Source organism: Oncorhynchus nerka, linkage group LG28 (assembly GCF_034236695.1).
Source record: "Oncorhynchus nerka isolate Pitt River linkage group LG28, Oner_Uvic_2.0, whole genome shotgun sequence".
In the NCBI taxonomy this organism is placed as follows: domain Eukaryota; kingdom Metazoa; phylum Chordata; class Actinopteri; order Salmoniformes; family Salmonidae; genus Oncorhynchus; species Oncorhynchus nerka.
The window spans coordinates 74413424-74437264 of record NC_088423.1 but is presented as its reverse complement, the minus strand read 5'-3'; the positions used below and the strand labels follow the sequence as shown (position 1 = coordinate 74437264).

Sequence of the window (23841 nt, the reverse complement as noted above, 5' to 3'; positions counted from 1 at the left end):
ACATGAAAGCTGGTGGTTCCTTTTAATATGAGTCTTCAATATTCCCAGGTAAGAAGTTTTAGGTTGTAGTTATTATAGGAATTATAGGACTATTTTCCTCTATAGCAATTTTTGTATTTCATTAACCTTTGACAATTAGATGTTCTTATAGGCACTTTAGTATTGCCAGTGTAACAGTATAGTTCCCGTCCCTCTCATCGCTCCTCCCTGGGCTCGAACCAGCAACACAACAACAACAGCCACCATCGAAGCAGCATTACCCATGCAGAGCAAGGGGAACAACTACTAGAAGGCTCAGAGCGAGTGACGTTTGAAACGCTATTAGCGCACGCTAACTAGCTAGCCATTTCACTTCGGTTACACCAGCCTCATCTCGGGAGTTGATAGGCTTGAAGTCATAAATAGCGCAATGCTTGACGCACAACGAAGAGCTGCTGGCAAAACACACGAAAGTGCTGTTTGAATTAATGTTTATGCGCCTGCTTCTGCCTACCACCGCTCAGTCAGATACTTAGATACTTGTATGCTTGTATACTCAGTCAGATTATATGCAACGCAGGACACGCTAGATAATATCTAGTAATATCATCAACCATGTGTAGTTAACTAGTGATTATGATTGATTGATTGCTTTTTATAAGATAAGTTTAATGCTAGCTAGCAACTTACCTTGGCTTACTGCATTCGCGTAACAGGCAGTCTCCTTGTGGAGTGCAACAAGAGAGAGGCAGGTCGTTATTGCGTTGGGCTAGTTAACTGTAAGGTTGCAAGATTGGATCCCCCGAGCTGACACGTTGAAAATCTGTCGTTCTGCCCCTGAACGAGGCAGTTAACCCACCGTTCCTAGGCCATCGTTGAAAATAAGAATGTGTTCTTAACTGACTTGCCTAGTTAAATAAAGGTATAAAAAAAATATTTAAAAAAAAATCGGCACCCAAAATTACCGATTTCCGATTATGAAAACTTGAAATTGGCCCTAATTAATCGGTCATTCCGATTAATCGGTCGACCTCTAATACAGAGTTGGCAAACCATCATTCAGTGACAATAATACTATAATCCACGGAAGGGCTTACCAGGAAGAACTTCCAAATTCAAGGCGGAAAGGAGTTGGAGCAGAGAATGATTTATTTGAGCTTGTTTTAATCCATTGTCAGGACAATTGTAGAATTCAATTGTCTAGGAACATCTGGCACCCAATGAAATTCTCTGTCTCAAATCGTCAGTGTAACTCTGCCCATGTCTCCTCACAATGTGTGAAATACAGCAGAGCCACCACCAGGATTATGATTTAGCATGATTATCAACTCTCTCTGACTTATAATAATATGGTTAAAGGTTTTTATCTTCTTAAATCAATGTCTGCGCTATATTTATCAGGAGAGTGAGAGAACAGTGAGAGAATGGGGCTGTGCAGCTGCGGAACAAAGGAGTGTTGAGGAGAGGGCTGTGATCCACCCTGTGGCAGTATACTGCCTGGCTGGTAGAGAGAAATTAGCTGGGAAACGGTATCCTTAAAAACCATCCACCCCCGCTCTCTCTCTACACTCAGACACACAGCTATATACATCCATTCACAAGCCAAAAATACTGGAAAAGTGTTCACAGAGATACGCCTCCACAGCACATACATAAACACACACACATACATAAACACACACACATACATGAAGTACATATAGTCCCTTACTATTAACACCACATAGAGCACACAGTCAGCCGTTATGCCTCACCCATGATCACTAAAGAATGCCAGCTCCACCCAGCCCAAAGCATTGTGTCAGACAAGCATGGGACTGTAACACTCCATAGATGCTTAGCAAAGCATGAGTGACGCAAATATACATTTAACTGCCATACTGCATGAATGCTGCCAGTGTGGAATGTTGGGACTGTCATGCTCTTATTTTAACGTGAATAAAAACAGTACATGTTAACGGCACAGTCGTGCCACTCTGGTGTATCAATAGACATTGGAGCAGGATCTGGGGTATCAATAGACATTGGAGCAGGGTCTGGGGTATCAATAGACATTGGAGCAGGGTCTGGGGTATCAATAGACATTGGAGCAGGATCTGGGGTATCAATAGACATTGGAGCAGGGTCTGGGGTATCAATAGACATTGGAGCAGGGTCTGGTGTATCAATAGACATTGGAGCAGGGTCTGGGGTATCAATAGACATTGGAGCAGGATCTGGGGTATCAATAGACATTGGAGCAGGGTCTGGGGTATCAATAGACATTGGAGCAGGGTCTGGGGTATCAATAGACATTGGAGCAGGGTCTGGGGTATCAATAGACATTGGAGCAGGGTCTGGGGTATCGGGGACTTTTGGAATCAAGAACAGGTGCCATACACTCAGGACAGAGGGCGAGGAGAAGGAACAGTCTAACCATGTTGTTTTAATACCCTCTATTTCTGGCTTTTCTGGCCCTTGTCCTGATGCTCCAGTGAAACATTGGCTGTTAAGAATGGCATCATTCTGACACAGAGACACATATCTCTTCCAAAGGACAGTTCAGCACACAAAGCCAAGCTGTCTCTCTGTAATATGTGCCATATTACAGTATGGCACAGAGCATAAAAACAACATGAGAGATAACTTCCATACCAGGGGTACTGAGAATGAGAGGGAGGGTCAGGAGGGTGTGGAGGGTTGTGTGTGTGGGGGAGGGGGTGTTCTGGGTGAGTTGTGTAGACAGCATTGAGTTGTAGTGAGATACTACACATCTACTGGGTTATTATTGAGTTTATCATAAAACCCACCAGCTGCTCCATATCAGTCCATAACTATGACCTTACTAATTTCCTCTCTCTCTGACCCTGCAGAGCCTCTGAGCAGTGTGTCCTCCCTGGAGGTGCACTTTGACCTCCTGGACCTGACAGAGCTAACTGACATGTCTGACCAGGAGCTGGCTGAGGTGTTCGCTGACTCTGATGAGGAGAACCACAACGAGTCCCCAGCAGGTTAGACCATTTTCAGATACTCAAGATACTCAGATGGCCGCCTCGCTTCGCGTTCCTAGGAAACTATGCAGTATTTTGTTTTTTTTTATGTGTTATTTCCTACATTGTTACCCGAGGAAATCTTAGGTTTTATTACATTCAGTCGGGAGGAACTATTGGATAGAAGACTCACCAACATTACGACCATGTAAGGGTTTTCCTGTGGTGAAGTAGAGGCGGACCAAAACGCAGCGTGGTTATATTGATTCATGTTTAATAAAAACAGATAAACATGAACACTACAAAACAATAAACGTGGAAAACCAAAAACAGCCCTATCTGGTGCAAAACACAGAGACAGGAACAATCACCCACAAACACACAGTGAAACCCAGGCTACCTAAGTATGATTCTCAATCAGAGACAACTAATGACACCTGCCTCTGATTGAGAACCATACTAGGCCGAAACATAGAAATACCCAAAACCTAGAAAAACAAACATAGACTGCCCACTCAACTCACGCCCTGACCATACTAAATAAATACAAAAGAAATGAAATAAAGGTCAGAACGTGACAGACCAGGAATACGACTTTCCCGAAGCGGATCCTCTGTTTGGTCCACCACCCAGGACAATAGATCGGATCACAGCCGGCGACCCAAAACAACGGAGCCGCAGAAGGGGCAGACGGAGCGATCTTCTTGTCAGGCTCCGTAGACGGGCACATCGTGCACCGCTCCCGAGCATTCTACTCGCCAATGTCCAGTCTCTGACAACAAGGTATTACGAAATCCGAGCAAGGGTTGCCTTCCAGAGAGATATCAGAGATTGTAACATTCTTTGTTTCACTGAAACATGGCTCACTCAGGATACGTCATCAGAGTCGGTACTCCAACCTGGTTTCTTCACGCATCGCGCCGACAGAAACAAACATCTCTCTGGTAAGAAGAAGAGCGGGGGTGTATGCCTTATGATTAACGAGACGTGGTGTGATCATAACAACATACAGGAACTCAAGTCCTTTTGTTCACCTGACCTAAAATTCCTTACAATCAAATGCCGACCGCATTATCTACCAAGAGAATTCTCTTCGATCATAATCACAGCCGTATATATCCCCCCCCAAGCAGACACATCGACGGCCCTGAAAGAACTTCATTTGACTTTATGTAAACTGGAAACCACATATCCTGAGGGAGCATTTATTGTAGCTGGGGATTTTAACAAGGATAATCTGAAAACAAGGCTCCCTAAATTTTATTAGCATATCGAATGCGCGACCCGGGCTGGCAAAACCCTGGATCATTGTTATTCTAACTTCCGCAACGCGTATAAAGCCCTCCCCCGCCCTCCTTTTGGGAAAATCTGACCACGACTGCATTTTGTTGCTCCCAGCCTATAGACAGAAACTAAAACAGGAAGCGCCCGTGCTCAGGTCTGTTAAACGCTGGTCCGACCAATCGGATTCCACGCTTCAAGATTTCTTCGATCACGTGGACTGGAATATGTTCAGCATAGCGTCGGACAATAACATTGATGAATACGCTGATTTGGTGAGTGAGTTTATTAGCAAGTGCATCGGTGATGTTGTACCCAGAGCATCTATTAAAACATTCCCCAACCAGAAAGCGTGGATTGATGGCAGCATTTGCACAAAACTGAAAGCGGGAACCACTGCTTTTAATCAGGGCAAGGTGACCGGAAACATGACCGAATACAAACAGCGTAGCTATTCCCTCTGCAAGGCAATCAAACAAGCTAAGCGTCAGTATAGAGACAAAGTATAGTCACAATTCAACAGCTCAGACACGAGAGGTATGTAGCAGGGTCTACAGTCAATCACGGACTACAAAAGGAAAACCAGCCCCGTCGCGGACCACGATGTCTTGCTCCCAGACAAACTAAACAACTTCTTGCTCGCTTTGAGGACAATACAGTGCCACTGACACGGCCGGCTACCAAAACCTGCTGACTCTCCTTCACTGCAGCCAACGTGAGTAAGACATTTAAACGTGTTAACCCTCACAAGGCTGCAGGCCCAGACGGCATCCCCAGCCACGTCCTCAGTGCATGCGCAGACCAGCTGGCTGGTGTGTTTACGGACATAGTCAATCAATCCTTATCCCAGTCTGCTGTTCCCACATGCTTCAAGAGGGCCACCATTGTTCCTGTTCCCAAGAAAGCTAGGTAACTGAGCTAAATGACTATCACCCCATAGCACTCACTTCCATCATCATGAAGTGCTTTGAGAGACTAGGACCATATCACCTCCACCTTACCTGACACCCTAGACCCACTCCAATTTGCTTACCGCCCCAATAGGTCCACAGACACAATCGCAATCACATTACACACTGCCCTATCCCATCTGGACAAGAGGAATACCTATGTAAGAATGCTGTTCATCGACTACAGCTCAGCATTTAACACATTTACATTTTACATTTAAGTCATTTAGCAGACGCTCTTATCCAGAGCGACTTACAAATTGGTGCATTCACCTTATGACCTCCAGTGGAACAGTAGTGCATCTAAATCTTTTCAGGGGGGGGGGTGAGAGGGATTACTTTATCCTATCCTAGGTATTCCTTAAAGAGGTGGGGTTTCAGGTGTCTCCGGAAGGTGGTGATTGACTCCGCTGTCCTGGCGTCGTGAGGGAGTTTGTTCCACCATTGGGGGGCCAGAGCAGCGAACAGTTTTGACTGGGCTGAGCGGGAACTGTACTTCCTCAGTGGTAGGGAGGCGAGCAGGCCAGAGGTGGATGAACGCAGTGCCCTTGTTTGGGTGTAGGGCCTGATCAGAGCCTGGAGGTACTGAGGTGCCGTTCCCCTCACAGCTCCGTAAGCAAGCACCATGGTCTTGTAGCGGATGCGAGCTTCAACTGGAAGCCAGTGGAGGGAGCGGAGGAGCGGGGTGACGTGAGAGAACTTGGGAAGGTTGAACACCAGACGGGCTGCGGCGTTCTGGATGAGTTGTAGGGGTTTAATGGCACAGGCAGGGAGCCCAGCCAACAGCGAGTTGCAGTAATCCAGACGGGAGATGACAAGTGCCTGGATTAGGACCTGCGCCGCTTCCTGTGTGAGGCAGGGTCGTACTCTGCGGATGTTGTAGAGCATGAACCTACAGGAACGGGCCACCGCCTTGATGTTAGTTGAGAACGACAGGGTGTTGTCCAGGATCACGCCAAGGTTCTTAGCGCTCTGGGAGGAGGACACAATGGAGTTGTCAACCGTGATGGCGAGATCATGGAACGGGCAGTCCTTCCCGGGAGGAAGAGCAGCTCCGTCTTGCCGAGGTTCAGCTTGAGGTGGTGATCCGTCATCCACACGGATATGTCTGCCAGACATGCAGAGATGCGATTCGCCACCTGGTCATCAGAAGGGGGAAAGGAGAAGATTAATTGTGTGTCGTCTGCATAGCAATGATAGGAGAGACCATGTGAGGTTATGACAGAGCCAAGTGACTTGGTGTATAGCGAGAATAGGAGAGGGCCTAGAACAGAGCCCTGGGGGACACCAGTGGTGAGAGCACGTGGTGTGGAGACGGATTCTCGCCACGCCACCTGGTAGGAGCGACCTGTCAGGTAGGACGCAATCCAAGCGTGGGCCGCGCCGGAGATGCCCAACTCGGAGAGGGTGGAGAGGAGGATCTGATGGTTCACAGTATCGAAGGCAGCCGATAGGTCTAGAAGGATGAGAGCAGAGGAGAGAGAGTTAGCTTTAGCAGTGCGGAGCGCCTCCGTGATACAGAGAAGAGCAGTCTCAGTTGAATGACTAGTCTTGAAACCTGACTGATATGGATCAAGAAGGTCATTCTGAGAGAGATAGCGGGAGAGCTGGCCAAGGACAGCACGTTCAAGAGTTTTGGAGAGAAAAGAAAGAAGGGATACTGGTCTGTAGTTGTTGACATCGGAGGGATCGAGTGTAGGTTTTTTCAGAAGGGGTGCAACTCTCGCTCTCTTGAAGACGGAAGGGACGTAGCCAGCGGTCAGGGATGAGTTGATGAGCGAGGTGAGGTAAGGGAGATGGTCTCCGGAAATGGTCTGGAGAAGAGAGGAGGGGATAGGGTCAAGCGGGCAGGTTGTTGGGCGGCCGGCCGTCACAAGACGCGAGATTTCATCTGGAGAGAGAGGGGAGAAAGAGGTCAGAGCACAGGGTAGGGCAGTGTGAGCAGAACCAGCGGTGTCGTTTGACTTAGCAAACGAGGATCGGATGTCGTCGACCTTCTTTTCAAAATGGTTGACGAAGTCATCTGCAGAGAGGGAGGAGGGGGAGGGGGAGGAGGATTCAGGAGGGAGGAGAAGGTTGCAAAGAGCTTCCTAGGGTTAGAGGCAGATGCTTGGAATTTAGAGTGGTAGAAAGTGGCTTTAGCAGCAGAGAGAGAAGAGGAAAATGTAGAGAGGAGGGAGTGAAAGGATGTCAGGTCCGCAGGGAGGGGAGTTTTCCTCCATTTCCGCTCGGCTGCCCGGAGCCCTGTTCTGTGAGCTCGCAATGAGTCGTCGAGCCACGGGGGCGGGGGGGAGGACCGAGCCGGCCTGGAGGATAGGGGACATAGAGAGTCAAAGGATGCAGAAAGGGAGGAGAGGAGGGTTGAGGAGGCAGAATCAGGAGATAGGTTGGAGAAGGTTTGAGCAGAGGGAAGAGATGATAGGATGGAAGAGGAGAGAGTAGCGGGGGAGAGAGAGCGAAGGTTGGGACGGCGCGATACCATCCGAGTAGGGGCAGTGTGGGAAGTGTTGGATGAGCGAGAGGGAAAAGGATACAAGGTAGTGGTCGGAGACTTGGAGGGGAGTTGCAACGAGGTTAGTGGAAGAACAGCATCTAGTAAAGATGAGGTCGAGCGTATTTCCTGCCTTGTGAGTAGGGGGGAAGGTGAGAGGGTGAGGTCAAAAGAGGAGAGGAGTGGAAAGAAGGAGGCAGAGAGGAATGAGTCAAAGGTAGGCGTGGGGAGGTTAAAGTCGCCCAGAACTGTGAGAGGTGAGCCGTCCTCAGGAAAGGAGCTTATCAAGGCATCAAGCTCATTGATGAACTCTCCGAGGGAACCTGGAGGGCGATAAATGATAAGGATGTTAAGCTTGAAAGGGCTGGTAACTGTGACAGCATGGAATTCAAAGGAGGCGATAGACAGATGGGTAAGGGGAGAAAGAGAGAATGACCACTTGGGAGAGATGAGGATCCCGGTGCCACCACCCCGCTGACCAGAAGCTCTCGGGGTGTGCGAGAACACGTGGGCAGACGAAGAGAGAGCAGTAGGAGTAGCAGTGTTGTCTGTGGTGATCCATGTTTCCGTCAGTGCCAAGAAGTCGAGGGACTGGAGGGAGACATAGGCGGAGATGAACTCTGCCTTGTTGGCCGCAGATCGGCAGTTCCAGAGGCTACCGGAGACCTGGAACTCCACGTGGGTCGTGCGCGCTGGGACCACCAGATTAGGGTGGCCGCGGCCACGCGGTGTGGAGCGTTTGTATGGTCTGTGCAGAGAGGAGAGAACAGGGATAGACAGACACATAGTTGACAGGCTACACAAGAGGCTACGCTAATGCAAAGGAGATTGGAATGACAAGTGGACTACACGTCACGAGTGTTCAGAAAGTTAAGCTTACGTAGCAAGAATCTTATTGACTAAAATGATTAAAATGATACAGTACTGCTGAAGTAGGCTAGCTGGCAGAGGCTGCGTTGTTGACTATGTAGGCTAGCTGGCATTGGCTGCGTTGTTGACACTACACTAATCAAGTCGTTCCGTTGAGTGTAATAGTTTCTACTGTGCTGCTATTCGGGGCTAGCTGGCTAGCTAGCAGTGTTGATTACGTTACGTTGCGTTAAAAGAACGACAATAGCTGGCTAGCTAACCTAGGAAATCGCTCTAGACTACACAATTATCTTTGATACAAAGACGGCTATGTAGCTAGCTATGTAGCTAGCTACGATCAAACAAATCAAGCCGTTGTACTGTAATGAAATGAAATGAAAAATGTGATACTACCTGTGGAGCGAAGCGAAATGCGACCGGATTGTTGAGTGCAGAAGTTCTGTTCGGTAGACGTTGGCTAGCTGTTGGCTAGCTAGCAGAGTCTCCTATGTTAAGGACGACATAAAACTACACACTCTAAACTACACAATTATCTTGGGTACGAAGACAGCAAAGACAACTATGTAGCTAGCTAACACTACACTAATCAAGTCGTTCAGTTGAGTGTAATAGTTGTGCTGCTAATCGGTAGACGGTGGACTAGCTAACGGTGGACGTTAGCTAGCTGGCTAGCTGCAGGGCAGTGTAGACTGCGTTAGGACGACGAAATACGATAATTACGCAATTATCTATGATACAAAGACGGCTATGTAGCTAGCTAAGAAGAAATTGCTAAGATTAGACAAATCAAACCGTTGTACTATAATGAAATGTAATGAAATGTAATACTACCTGCGGACCGAGTGCAGATGCGACCGCTCGCTCCAGTTGGGAGGGTACCATAGTACCCTCCCAACTCATCATTAAGCTCGAGACCCTGGGTTTCGACCCCTGTGCAACTGGATCCTGGACTGCCTGACGGGTCACCCCCAGGTGGTGAGGGTAGGTAACAACATCTCCACCCCGCTGATCCTCAACACTGGGTTCCCACAAGGGGGCTTTCTCAGCCCTCTCCTGTACTCCCTGTCAACCATGACTGCATGGCCATGCACGCCTCCAACTCAATCATCAAGTTTGCAGAAGACACTACAGTGGTAGGCTTGATTACCAACAACGACGAGACGGCCTACAGGGAGGAGGTGAGGGCCCTCGGAGTGTGGTGTCAGGAAAATAACCTCACACTCAATGTCAACAAAACAAAGGAGATGATCATGGACTTCAGGAAACAGCAGATGGAGCAGCCCCCTATCCACATCGACGGGACAGTAGTGGAGAAGGTGGAAAGTTTTAAGTTCCTCGGCGTACACATCACGGACAAACTGAAATGGTCCACCCACACAGACAGCGTGGTGAAGAAGGCACAGCAGCGCCTCTCCAACCTTACAGATGCACAATCGAGAGCATCCTGTCGGGCTGTATCACCGCCTGGTACGGCAACTGCTCCGCTCACAACCGCAAGGCTCTCCAGAGGGTAGTAAGGTATGCACAACGCATCACCGGGGGGAAACTACCTGCCCTCCAGGACACCTACACCACCCGATGTCACAGGAAGGCAAAAACGATCATCAAGGACAACAACCACCCAAGCCACTGCCTGTTCACCCCGCTATCATCCAGAAGGCGAGGTCAGTACAGGTGCATCAAAGCGGGGACCGAGAGACTGAAAAACAGCATCTATCTCAAGCATCTATCTCTATCCCATCAGACTGTTAAACAGCCATCACTAAAATTGAGTGACTGCTGCCAACATACTGACTCATCTCTAGCCACTTTAATAATGAAAAAATGTATGTAATAAATGTATCACTAGCCACTTTAAACAATGTCACTTTATATAATGTTTACATACCCTACATTACTCATCTCATATGTATATATTGTACTCTGTACCATCTCCAGCATCTTGCCTATGCTGTTTGGTCATCGCTCATTCATATATTTTTTATGTACATATTCTTATTCCTTCCTTTACACTTGTGTGTACAAGGTAGTTGTTGTGAAATTGTTAGGTTAGATTACTTGTTAGATATTACTGCATGGTCGGAACTAGAAACACAAGAATTTCGCTACACTCGCATTAACATCTGCTAACCATGTGTATGTGACAAATAAAATGTGATTAATCATTCTTGATTAATCATTCTTTTTAAACCTTTATTTAACTAGGCAAGTCCATTAAGAACAAATTCTTATTCTTATAACAAATTCTTATTTACATTTACATTTAAGTCATTTAGCAGACGCTCTTATCCAGAGCGACTTACAAATTGGTGCATTCACCATTCATTTACAATAGCAGCCTAGCCTAGCCTAGTGGGTTAACTTCCTTGTTCAGGGGCAGAACGTCAGATTTTTACCTTGGGTAGTGATCTAGCAACCTTTCGGTTACTTGACCAAGTCTCTAACCACTAGGCTACCAGCCGCCCAATTCATTAACCATTGAATGGTTGATTTGGTGGATTTGACAACCCTCCAACCAAGACGACCCTAGTGTGATGGACTGGCTTAAACATGGTCTTTGTTCGCCTTGAGAGAACCATTACCCAAATTGAATTTCCTCCTACTTTGGTTGAACACAGTTGGATGTTAGAGTGTATGTTTTGCTCTCTGCAGGAGACAAAACAGAAATGGTTCTGTTTACTCTGTTCTCCTTCTAAAAACTCTGTCCACTAGACAGACTCATTTACATATCACCCCATTCTGTAGCATACGACCCCATTACATCAAAATCTAAATGGTTTAGCTGATCGCAAATGTGTGTGTGTGTGTGTGTGTGTGTGTGTGTGTGTGCAGAGGGTCTGTAGAGCAATGAGCACTCTAATAAAAAGCTTACAATTGTGTTCTCTTTGGCTGCAGGGAAAGGGACACATGGGAGAACCCAATACAACTTCAGCAGCACATTGGATTGAACATTCCTCTGATTTCTTACTGTAATTCAAGCAGTTCTCTATATTTTGTGATAATGACCAAGATACAGTATATTCCTGTTATGCGTCTCTGGGAGATTCTCATTTCAGTTTGTGTCCATGTCAATGTTGATAGTTATTGTTACCAGATCCCAGGCTGGTTGTCTGATACAGCACAATAGACTACTGTAGCATAGCGCTGATTAGCATTAGTTAGAGGGGAGTCTGATTAACCTGTGATCAGGGACGCGTCCGGGCCCAGCAAACCGCCCTCCTCACAACCAGAGGAAACAGGAAATCCATCCCATGTATTACTTGTGATCCATAGCCCCATGTTTCCTGCTGAGAAGGAGAACGATCCTCAAAGAGCTCCACATCATCACTCCATTCAGCTGCTTTACGCTCACACTCACCTCATCTCTATTAAGAAGAGATATGCGTGACTTGGGAACGGTACTAAGATGTTTGCTTTACAATACACCTGTTCTACACTCATATACGTTCTCAGCATGGGGAACCACAGAGAGCTATGTTCAGCTCTATGTGCGGGATATTAAAATGACCTCACAAAGGTGCACTTTAAGAAATACAGCAATCTTGCTTAGACATCACCCACGCTCCTTCTCCTTACCCCCAGGGTTGAACCGTGCCAATTTATCACATTACTCCCCATAAAAAGGCATTGCGTTGCTCCCTTGTCTGACCTTAGCCCGTAAGTCAGGGGTTCCAAACCTTTTTGGCCCACGACCACATTTTGATACTGAAAGATTTTCGTGACCCCAACCATGTGAAAAGCAATTATGTAATTAACATGGGGGGGGGGGGGCTATGGCAGTCAATTGAAAACATTCTAACAGTATTTTTGATTGTCTTCTCAACTCACCATCACATACTTTTCATGTGGGGCTATGACAGTCAACTGCAAATTAGTCTGACATAATGTATCTTATCTCACCACCACTAATGACATGGTTGTACTTGATGCATGTGGCGTCGGAGCTTCTCAATGTCCGGGGACACGTTCGATAGTGCGCACCTCATATCTGCTGTCACATCCAACCTGGACCGATATTTGGTTTTAATGCAGACGAGAGCACTGAATGCAGCTTCATACAGATATAAGCTGGCAAAGGGTACCATGAGTTTCATGGTGCTTTTAAGACAACTGGGAACTCAGTCAAATAATGATGTCAGTGATCTTCAGGTCAGAAAGTCGGAGCTCTAAGAGGCCCGAGTTCCAGAGTTGGAATTCCGAGTTGGATGAACGTTCAAAACAATTTTTTCCAGTTGGATCTCGTTTTTTTCAGAGTTCCCAGTTCTCTTGAATGCACTGAAGTCGGAAGTCAGAAATTGCTGAGTTCCCAGTTCTCTTGAATGCACTGAAGTCGGAAGTCAGAAATTGCTGAGTTCCCAGTTCTCTTGAATGCACTGAAGTCGGAAGTCAGAAATTGCTGAGTTCCCAGTTCCGAGTTCCTAGTTGTGTTGAACGCGGCATTAATGTCAGAGGGAGACGGCAGAGTATTACCTTAGAGTCAGGAACCAAAACTGCTCCGTAGTGATCTGTGAATGACAGCTCAATCAGCTATTCGATTTCACTTACCAGCATGTCAATTGAGCCAAGATCACAGTCAAATGGATTGGGAAGTAGGTGCCAAAGTGCTCTTCCAAGCGTTGGAGGTGAGCAGTCATCACTCGTGTGGGACACTTACTGATGCTGTTTTCTGTTAGAAACATGCACAGCCGAGGGAAGTGGGCATGGTTCACTTTTGAATGACTCTCTCCAATAAGAATCCTTTCCTCTGAACCCACTGATTCGGTCACTCATCTGTAGGTTTTTGTATTTCCCCTGCATGCTTGTGTTCAGTTTCCCAAATACGTCTGTTACATAGGCAAGGAGACACATTTTATTTTCATTACACAGAAAGTCAACCAAGTCTGTTTTTTTTTTTTTTTTTACATCCATTGTGAATGACAACAGTTCCTCTCTTAATGCAACAAATCCTTCCAACTCTCCCCCTTGATAACCACCAATCCTCGGTGTGAAATACAACATTGTCATGCTCTGATCCCATTTCTCCACATAGTTTTGCCAACAGGCGTGAGCGCAGTGGATGTGGTTTGATATCATTTACAATCAAAGTTACCTGCTGCAGTATATCTCTGAGTTCTGTAATCAGCTTTTTTGCCCCCAATTGCTCTCGTTGTGTCATACAATGTGTCCTTATGGCAGAGGGAGACATTCATAACTAGAGTGTGACGGCCTGCCTGTCGTCCCGCCATAGATGGAGCCCCATCTGTGCAAAAGCCCAACATTTGATCCCATGGAATCTGTTTTTCATCAATATAGCCACACAGCACACTGAACATCCTCTGTGCTCTTTCATGCTCGGGAATCGTGAGACAGAACAATATGTCCTCGTGAATAGCATCCCCCAGCATGTATAGCGAACAAAATTCATGAGTTTCTGTGCCTCTGTCTCCCCACACATTGTTTTCACCATATCAATAGCGGCCGGTAATTTCAACGTCTCTGCAACATTGTGTGGTTTCATAGCATAGCGGGCCTAGTCACTCACCATGGGAATGATTCAAGTGCTTCGGTGAAGTGCAGGCTTTTTCCATGATCTAAGGGAACTCTCTAGTTGAATTTAATATTTGAATAATTTTAATTTCAATTTTTAAGGTTAACCACATTTCAAGGCGATGTTATAATATATACATATATATATATACTTGCCGGGATTTTGGAAATTCTCCAGCAACCCCATACGGGGTCGCAACACTTAGCTTGGGAACCGCTGCCCTAAGTGCATGCATGTATCTACACAGCCTTAATCCCCCAGTGACCCCACCCACCCACCCTGTCTCTATCTCTGTTTCTCTGTCACACACACACACACACACACACAGACACACACACACACACACACACACATACACAGACACACACACACACACACACACACACACACACACACACACACACACACACACACACACACACACACACACACACACACACACACACACACACACACACACACACACACACACACACACACACACACACCTCTCAGGCTGCTTTAATCACTGCATTGTGCTGTACCCCATGACCTCCTCTTAGATTAATCCCACTGAGGAGGAGGAGGCACCTGACTAGGTAGATCAGTGTGCTGGGGACCCCTAGTGACAGAGAGAGGCAGGAGGCAGAGAGGAGAGAGGGAGAGGGAGCATTAAAAAGAGAGAGGGAGGGAGAGAGGGAGAAACATGAAAGAGAAATACATGAGAGGTGGTGATTCCCTCTCCACCGCAGCAAGGTTTCCCATTTCTCCACAAGAGACTGATGGCTCCCTGAGCTCCAGTGAATATGCCAGATATCCTGGTCCTGATGGCAGGACCTCACCACAGGGCTCGTATAAACCCACCACAGCTGCTGCTACCGGAGCACCACAGCCATAAAACTCACAGGGAGAACAACAGACTGTCCCCATATCCCCAGCCATCTAGCTATATCCTCTGATATAGTGCAGCAGTTTTACTGACGAATCGGACATTAAAAAGTCCAGCAGGAGGAATAAGCAGCGTGGTGTGATGACCATAATCTCACTCAGTGGGGTGATACTGTTGAGGAGGTCAGGGACCGTGCAGAGATTTTCGGTGTCGTATTAAGACCTATGGCTGGTGAAAGGGAGTCAGGACTAGTGTACTAAGATAGAAGAGTGGTGGTAAATGTGATCAGAACACCAATAATATTGTCTCAATGTGTAATACAGACCCTGATAAAAGTGTTTATTTTCACATCCATACAGTGCATTCAGAAAGTATTCAGACCCCTTGACCTGTTCCATATTTGTTTGTCACAGCCTTACTCTAAAATGGATTAAACTATTTTTTTTCTTCATCAATCTACACACAATATCCCATAATGACAAAGTGAAAACAGGTTTTTAGAAATGTTTGCAAATGTATGTAAAAAAAAGAAGAAGACGGAAATACCTTATTTACTTATTTTTTTCATTTAGTATTCAGACTCTTTCCTATGAGACTCCGAAATTGAGCTCAGGTGCATCCTGAGTCCATTGATTATCCTTGAGATGTTTCTACAACTTGATTGGAGTCCACCTGTAGTAAATAAAAATCTGATTTGACACGATTTGGAAAGGCACACACCTGTCTATATAAGGTCGCACAGTTGATAGTGCATGTCAGAGCAAAACCAAGACACGAGGTTGAAGGAATTGTCCATAGAACTCCGAGACAGGATTGTGTCGAGGCACAGATCTGGGGAAGGGTACCCCAAAAAATTGCAGCATTGAAGGTCCCCAAGAACAGAGTGGCTTCCATCATTCTTAAATGGAAGACGTTTGAACACCAAGACTCTTCCTAGAGCTGGCCGCCCGGCAAAACTGAGCAATCGGGAAAGAAGGGTCTTGGTCAGGGAGGTGATATACCTGTTTTTGCTTTGTCATTATGGGGTATTGTGTGTAGATTTATGAGGGGAAAACTATTGAGTCCATTTTAGAATTAGGCAGTAATGTAACAAAATGTGGAAAAAGTCAAGCGGTCTGAATACTTTCCGAATGCACAGTAACCGTATGTACGCCCCTTTACATTATGTTGAATTGGATAAAGTTTATCTTCCTCCACTGTGATCTATCTGCATTCAGTAGATGTATGCTGGTATGCTGGGTTGCATCTTATCTTTATTGCCAAGTATCTTGAAGTGCTTTGTCATTGCCTGGTGTTCTCTATTCCCCACTCATAGATTAGACAGTGACACTCTGGGGATCTCTGACTCACTCCAGCAGTGGCACACTGTGTTCACATAAGAGTATGTTTTGCGTTCGGACTCAAGAAGGGATACAGAGATACACATACCCATGCAAACACACACATACTCATACACACACTCACATGCATGACTAATGACTAAAGCTGCTCTCCAGTGTCCAGGCCAGACTATCCAGACTGTACAGTCTCTAGAGGAGCCAGAGTCAAGAACAGGCTCTCTTCTCCAGCAGTGTCTCTCTCTCTCTGGCTGCCTCAGTAGTGAGAATAGTGAGAGTGGGATAATACCTCCAGGTGAAAATCAGATCAGGCTGAGGCTGGTGTATAGATGACCTTGTGTGATAGATGACAGAACCACAGGGCCAGGTGTTCTGCCCAGTGGGGATTCTACTGCCACTGGACTGGACATACATCAGCTGTGTGTGTGTGTGTGTGTGTGTGTGTGTGTGTGTATATATATGAGAAATAGTTGTTTATCAGGGGTTACTGTTACCTTACCCAGGGAGGACTTAGGACACATTTCAGCTGTGAGATCCAGCTGTTCTGTTACTTCCTTGTTATATCTGTGTTCCCTTAAAGCTCCTTCAGTATCACCACCTGCTCTAATGATAAATAACAAGCTCTGCTTGTACAGTAAGAGAGTGAATGGAGGGTTAGTCAAAGGTAAAAGGAGAGAGGGGAGGAAGAGGAGGGGAAGGCCAGGGGGAGAGTGGGATAGTGAGATTGGTTTGTGTGGGAAACGCTGAGGGAGTTCACTCTGAATGGAGTCCTGAATTATTCACTGTTCTCAGCTGGATACAAGGCCAGGACTCTCCTGAGCTGTAGATACTGTTATCATCATCAGGCCTAAACAAACTGACTACACATTTACACATTATTTATGTATTCCTCTTATTTTCTTCTGTTTTCCTTCTCTTTCCTTTATTTTCTTTCCATTTAATTTCCTCTCCTCTCCTCTCCTCTCCTCTCCTCTCCTCTCCTCTCCTCTCCTCTCCTCTCCTCTCCTCTCCTCTCCTCTCCTCTCCTCTCCTCTCCTCTCCTCTCTAACTGTATATTGGACAGACAGAGGTAATGAAAGCTGTGTGGGCACTTATGTTTTGGACACCTGCCAGTCAGGACAGCCCAGGGATCAGAGTTGGCAGATGAGATGTTCAGGAGAAATGGAGGGGATGGGGGGATGAGGAGGAGATGGAGGGATGAAGGCCAGAGAGGGTTAGTGGAGTGAGGGAGGACCAGAGGAGAAAGGGAGGACAATAAATTAGATTAGCTAAATGTGTACAGCTGCATTGGTAGGCCCCCACCCAATCTCACTCCTCTGTACAGTCAGTATCTGCATCTGTTCTGTGTATGTGAAATAGACGGATAACAAGAGATGACATACCAGATCTCTACAGAGACTATTATGACCATAATCACCTCAGAAACAGCCTTTTTAAACTACAACCCCCAGGATCACTTTCACCACATTACAGCCCATTTGAGAGAAGAGGAGTGAGGCAGTAGGATGGAGTTGCCCCTAGACACTGAAACAGTATATGGTGCATTTTGTGTCCCCCCCCAATGGTTAAGATTAGTATAGGGGGAGGGAAAGCTGATCCCAGATCTGTGTGGGAGTGAGTCATCTCCTCTGCAGTGTTCTCCGGGAGAGCCCAGGCTCTGAAAGTCACACCCTGTGATGAGACAGGAGGACAGAGGGAGGACACTGCAGCTCTTACTGTCACCACTTTACCAGAGACAGTCACTGGCTAGGTGATCTCATTACAATATACAGTAGAATATACCCTTCTGCTGCCTTCAAATCTACTACCATCGAAGGGGGATGGGCAACGCATGGAGAAGGGGCTTGGTGATGTTCTCCGATCAATCCAATCTGTGTGTTTTGATGCTGTGGCTCCTCAGTGTTAACAAGGCAGGTTGAAGCTTTCCAAGCAGACAAAAATAACACAACCACCCACTATACTGTAGCAGCAGCTGTGGGCAAGACTGGGGGAAAACAGGGTAACTGTAGTAGTCTTGCTCATAAATCTTTAGGAGTCCACTGGGGCCTCTGAAAGGACTGCACAAAGAGGGGCCCCATAACTGATGTCCCAGTCCCAACATGAAACACACATTCACACGCACACATACATTCACGCACGCACGCACGCACGCACGCACGCACGCACGCACGCACGCACACACACACACACACACACACACACACACACACACACACACACACACACACAGTAACCAGGTGTAACGTGCACGGTACAAACAGCGTGTTGGCACCATACTAGCATTGTGCTTCCCTGTGGTTTAAGAGCCTTTGTAGGGCACAGGCTGGTGTTTTCTGTGGACTTTGTTTTCACAGCAACACACTGGTTGTGGAATCTGTTTGAGCCAACAGCACAGAAGGGCTTCTTAGACAGAGAGGTTTAATACAGCTAGACACTGCAGACATGGTGGCTAGGAGGGAGGGAGGGAGGCAGGCAGGGAAGCAGGGAGGCAGGGAGACAGGCAGGGAGGCAGGGAGGGAGACACTACAAGGGTGTGATAGAAGAGGGGGGTGCCTTTATGGGCTGATAGTGGACTGAGTTAAGGAAATTGGATTTTGATTGTTCTTGATATTTGTTCTGAACTAAATGGGAGGACCCTCAAGGGAGTTGGTTATGAGTAGGTCCTGAGCAATAGGGTAAGGGGTGGTCGGTGGTCCGAGATATGAAGGTCTGAGGGTAAGGGATGTTAAATGAGAGATAGAAACAGGTGTGTGTTTGTGGGGTGAGAGTCTCATCCTCTGATCCGTCTCTGTCAGAACCCTGCAAGGAGAAGAGGAGGCTTCTCCTGCATCCATATTCATAGAGCTGTCAATCACAAAACACTGACCAGGGATAGTCACACACAGAGATAAACAGGGACACAGATAGAGACATGCTGGTAGAGATGCAGAGACATCATGAAAGTAGGGACACACACACAAGGACCAGCGGTGGCAGATACAAAGTTTAATTAACAAGCACTCATTCAAACAGAGCCTTTCAGGATGCTGAGGAGGCTCTTGTCCATCCCATTAAAATCCAATGGAGACACCATCAATCTTCAGGGATCAATACCATCAATGTTGTGTGTGTGTGTGTGTGTGTGTGTGTGTGTGTGTGTGTGTGTGTGTGTGTGTGTGTGTGTGTGTGTGTGTGTATGTTTTCATGTGTACCCTTGTGTGAACATACATCACTGCTGGTTGATCTATTGTTACAGCATTTCACTTATGGAGAGTGAGAGCTGGGACTTGCCTTTTCATTAGACAGTAATTGCATTGATATGTGTGCAGTAAAGGTTAAAAAGTGTGTCCGGCTACACCTATTAATCCTGTGATCTCTGAGGTAGTGAACAGTGAACAGCACCACCAAGTGGTGTAAAGAGACATGGGCATATGAAATAAAGATGCACTTTCTACGACCAATATTCGTGTGAACCTGCATGACACTGGTCCCTTCTGTGCACTCAAGGACATGCAGATGAACACATATGAGGGGGGGATTGATATTCAAGATTAAAGAGAGGAAGGGGGAGATGGACACAAAGAAAGAGAGGTACAGGGAGAGATACAGAGAAAGAAAGGGGTATAGTAAGGGAAAGGGAAAGAGAGAGAGAGGGGGGGGAGATTAATTAAGTGCAGCAACCTATTTGCCAAAACATTTCACAAACACATTCCTCTGATGTCATCACCTCCTAGCCTCATCAGCTTCTCATTTCTACTCACCCTAGTTGTTGGCGAACCAATCATATTCTCTATCCATGATATCACCACTCCACAAAGCTGAAGTACAATCTCTATCTAGCATGCTGATGGCTATAGACCAAAGAGACACTGGAGAGCTGTGTAGTGGTTCTGAGAACTGAAGAACAAACAGACAGGCACGATGAATGGTGGAGTTCTGCTGCCTCGAGACACCGAAAAATAAGTGTGAGACAAATGTCTGTGACAGCTAAAACAAGCAGTCATTGTGAGCATAATGAACTGGAGAAAACAGCCAGCAGGCTAAATGCAGCTGATGATTGGAGGAGAGGTGACCATGTGACTGTTTTAGATCAATAACAATGACATCAGAGGAGATGAGAAGCAGAGAGACATCAAACTAAAATTATCTATCATCTACTACACACGTAGGCACACGCACACGCTTACACACGCACACACACACACAGAGCATCTAGTTTTCTAAACTCCTCCATTTCTCTTGGGATTCGATGTCCTTGAGACACATACATGTATAGGCTACACATTAACATACACTAACGCATACTCAGTTCACTGCACACGGCCTCTCTGACAGAATACTTCATAGTTTCATCTGCCTCTATATTCAGAGCAACTCTATCATGCTGTAAGAATCCCAGAGGAATAGGTCATGTGGAGCTGCATAAACTAATTTATATTCTGTACTTTACTGTGTTTGCGATCGGGATGCCTTCAACCATAGCCAATTGATCTATTATACAGTAGGGAAACAAACTGCACTCACTGTACCACTGCGTGCTGTTGTAAACTATTTTTGGAGAACCTTGGGAAAACATAGTTGACTGAAGTGGCATAGAGAAAGGAAGCTTTTAGAGGCATTAGGGGACTTCAGGGAGTTGACAGTCCCTGCTGACTTGATTTACTTTGTTAAATGAGTTACAGTATGGTGACCATTGGGGGAGGTGGCAGGTAGACTAGTGGTTAAGAGCGTTCCACAGGGATGCTGGCCCATGTTGACTCCAATGCTTCCCCCAGTTGTGTCTATTTGGTGGTGGACCATTCTTGATACACACGGGAAACTGTTGAGCATGAATTACCCAGCTGCTTTGCAGTACTTGACACACTCAAACCAGTGCGCCTGGCACCTACTACCATATCCTGTTCAAAGGCACTTACATATTTGGTCCTGCCCATTCACCCTCTAAATGGCACACATACACAATCCATGTCTCAATTCTCTCAAGGCTTAAAAATGTTTGATATTTATTTAACCTGTCTCCTCCCCTTCACCTACATAGATTGAAGTGGATTTAACAAGGAATAACAATAAGGGATCATAGCTTTCACCTGGATTCACCTGGTCATGTCTTTGAAATGTTCCTAATGTTTTGTCCACTCAGTGTATACTGTGTGCTATACATGTGACAGACAGGAAGTTGCGGAAACTTAATCCAGGGCCTCTGGGTTACGTGGTCAGCATAGAGCGGTTCACAACATACATGTCCCCTAGTCTGTTTTCTTTCCATAAAAATATCAGGATACACCTTGACCTCACCTTGCCTGTACATGAGTTATATGTTTGTGTTTAAGAGACGTGCATGTCTGTATGTGTGTGATCCATAACTTACCTCCTCTCATCACATGTATGTGCATAGCTTGACCCTTCTCCTCATTATCGTCCCCAGGCCACCACCAGCCACCCCTGCCCAGAGGAGGCTACATGCGCTCCCCCTCGTGGACCCGTTGCAGCAAGGCTGAGCCCCCCAGGGAGAGGAAGCACCACAGTGACTCCGACACCACCGCAGAGCCCTTAATGAAGCTGGAGAGGCCTAAGCAGCCCTGAGAGCCCACGGTCTGGCCCGGAAAGAGAGAGGCCCAGAGCGGACACACCGAGAGCGGGCACAGAGACCACACCAACTGCACCAACCCCTGGTCCGGGCACTGAGACAACCATGGTGCTGAAGACACTACAGACAGACTGAGCTCTCGATGCTGTGCACTGTATTATAAACTTAACATGAAACGACGGCTGTGATACACACAGACACAGATGCAAATACACACAGACACAGATGCAAACACACAAAATGACACACGGATATCTGCAAAACCACACACACGTACACACATGCTATTTATTGTGTTTTCCATGCAAGGGGTTCCACTGGCACAAACACTGGAGGGCCAGTGTGATTTTTGAGGCTTTGTTTGGGGTGAACATCAGGGTATAAGGCTGTCCCTGTGTGGGGAGAATGCTTGGCTAAATGCCTCCCCATCCCTGCAGCATCTTAGGGGTGGGAGAGTGGGCTTGGAGGGGTGGGACGGACCCTGAAATCTGTGACAACCTCGGCTACAAAATATCATGTGGCGATGTTAACGAGAATACCCACACATATGGATGTCATTATGCGATAGTACAGCACGCTATCTGGAAGTCTTCTTTGTAATTAGAATAAGAGTCCAACCTGAATCTATTGCACAATGTTCTTCCTTAAAGTACCAGGGCCATCTGCTCTCTGAATGACTTTCTGTAGGTTGTAACTAACAGGAGGCAATGAGCAGTGTTTCAGTGGGGCCACTCTCCATCGCTCTCTTTTCATTCCATCCTCTCCCTCTCTCTCTTCTTCTACCTCTCTATACCTGAGAGGAAACCGGTGTGGCCACAGTAAACTAAATGTATTTGCAGATATGATATGAGATACGACAGCAGCCCTTCTCACCAACATTACATTCAACACTGTGGATCTTGTCCTTTGCCAAACCAAGTGATGTGGGGATGAGTGGTGAAAAAAATAAACAATTTCATGCAAACAAAGTGAATTTTCTCTGTGGGTGATTTTTGCATTAGAGCACTAACCAAACATTGTGCAGCTGTAGGTTGTCTGATAGGGTATTATGAGCAGAAGTCTCAGCCTTTCATTATTTACGCTCAACAGACCAAACAAACAAACTCTCGGATTCCTGCCAGGAACACTGTGGAGGAAGAAAACCCAGCATCAGCAACATGAAAACAGTTCAATTGAAATCACATTGAAATACTTCAGAGTACACACTTAATCACACAGTGGACAGAGAAGTATTGAATAGCCAAAATGTTTAAATGTTCAAAGGAATAACTTTAATTTACTCTTGTCAGCTTGGCCAAAATCAATGGGCTCTGGCAGCTCTGTAGAGGTTTAAAATGTCTGCTTTTTAAATGGTGACTGCGGGTTCCTAACTGAGCAGATAGAGGGCAGAACAGAATAAAGTGGGGAATGCAGATGGACTTACAGTATACAGTCATACACATATCCATAAACAGCTTTATACCATGGCATTGTTGAATACTCGTTTCTGATTGGCTTGATGTGCATTCTCGAGCGTGCATTATTTAAGTGATAATGCCTGAGAAGCTGGTGTTTGGAGGATATATTATGTGCATTCTCGAGCGTGCATTGTTTAAGTGATAATGCCTGAGAAGCTGGTGTTTGGAGGATATATTATGTGCATTCTCGAGCGTGCATTATTTAAGTAATAATGCCTGAGAAGCTGGTGTTTGGAGGATATATTGGTACAGGTGTTGTTAGGCCCGAGACGAAGTGGAGGGCCGGCAAACCGTGCCAATATATCCTCTAAACACTGGCTTCTCGGGCATTATCACTTTTATACAACGGGTCACCAACATATTATGGGCTCTCCAGAGGGTGGTATGGCCTGCACAACGCATCACCAGGGGAAAACGGCCTGCCCTCCAGGACACCTACAGCCCCCGACGTCACAGGAAGGCCAAAAAGATAATCAAGGACAACAACCACATGAGCCACGGCCTGTTCCCGCCACTATCATCCAGAAGGCGAGTCAATACAGGCGC

At 46.4% G+C, this 23841-nt stretch overlaps 1 protein-coding gene across 2 annotated transcripts in view; it reads left to right on the top strand.

Annotated features, from left to right (window-relative positions):
- The window catches only part of LOC115112364 (dysbindin domain-containing protein 1-like), a 46181-nt gene extending 23381 nt beyond the window's left edge, over positions 1–22800 (top strand). For both annotated transcript variants that reach the window (XM_029639382.1, XM_029639381.1), the window contains exons 3-4: positions 2832–2969; positions 21677–22800. In XM_029639382.1, the coding sequence (XP_029495242.1) occupies positions 2832–2969; positions 21677–21834 (296 nt within the window). In that variant the 3' untranslated portion in view covers positions 21835–22800. The remainder of the gene's footprint in view (positions 1–2831; positions 2970–21676) is intronic.
- Positions 22801–23841: the final 1041 nt, after the last annotated feature.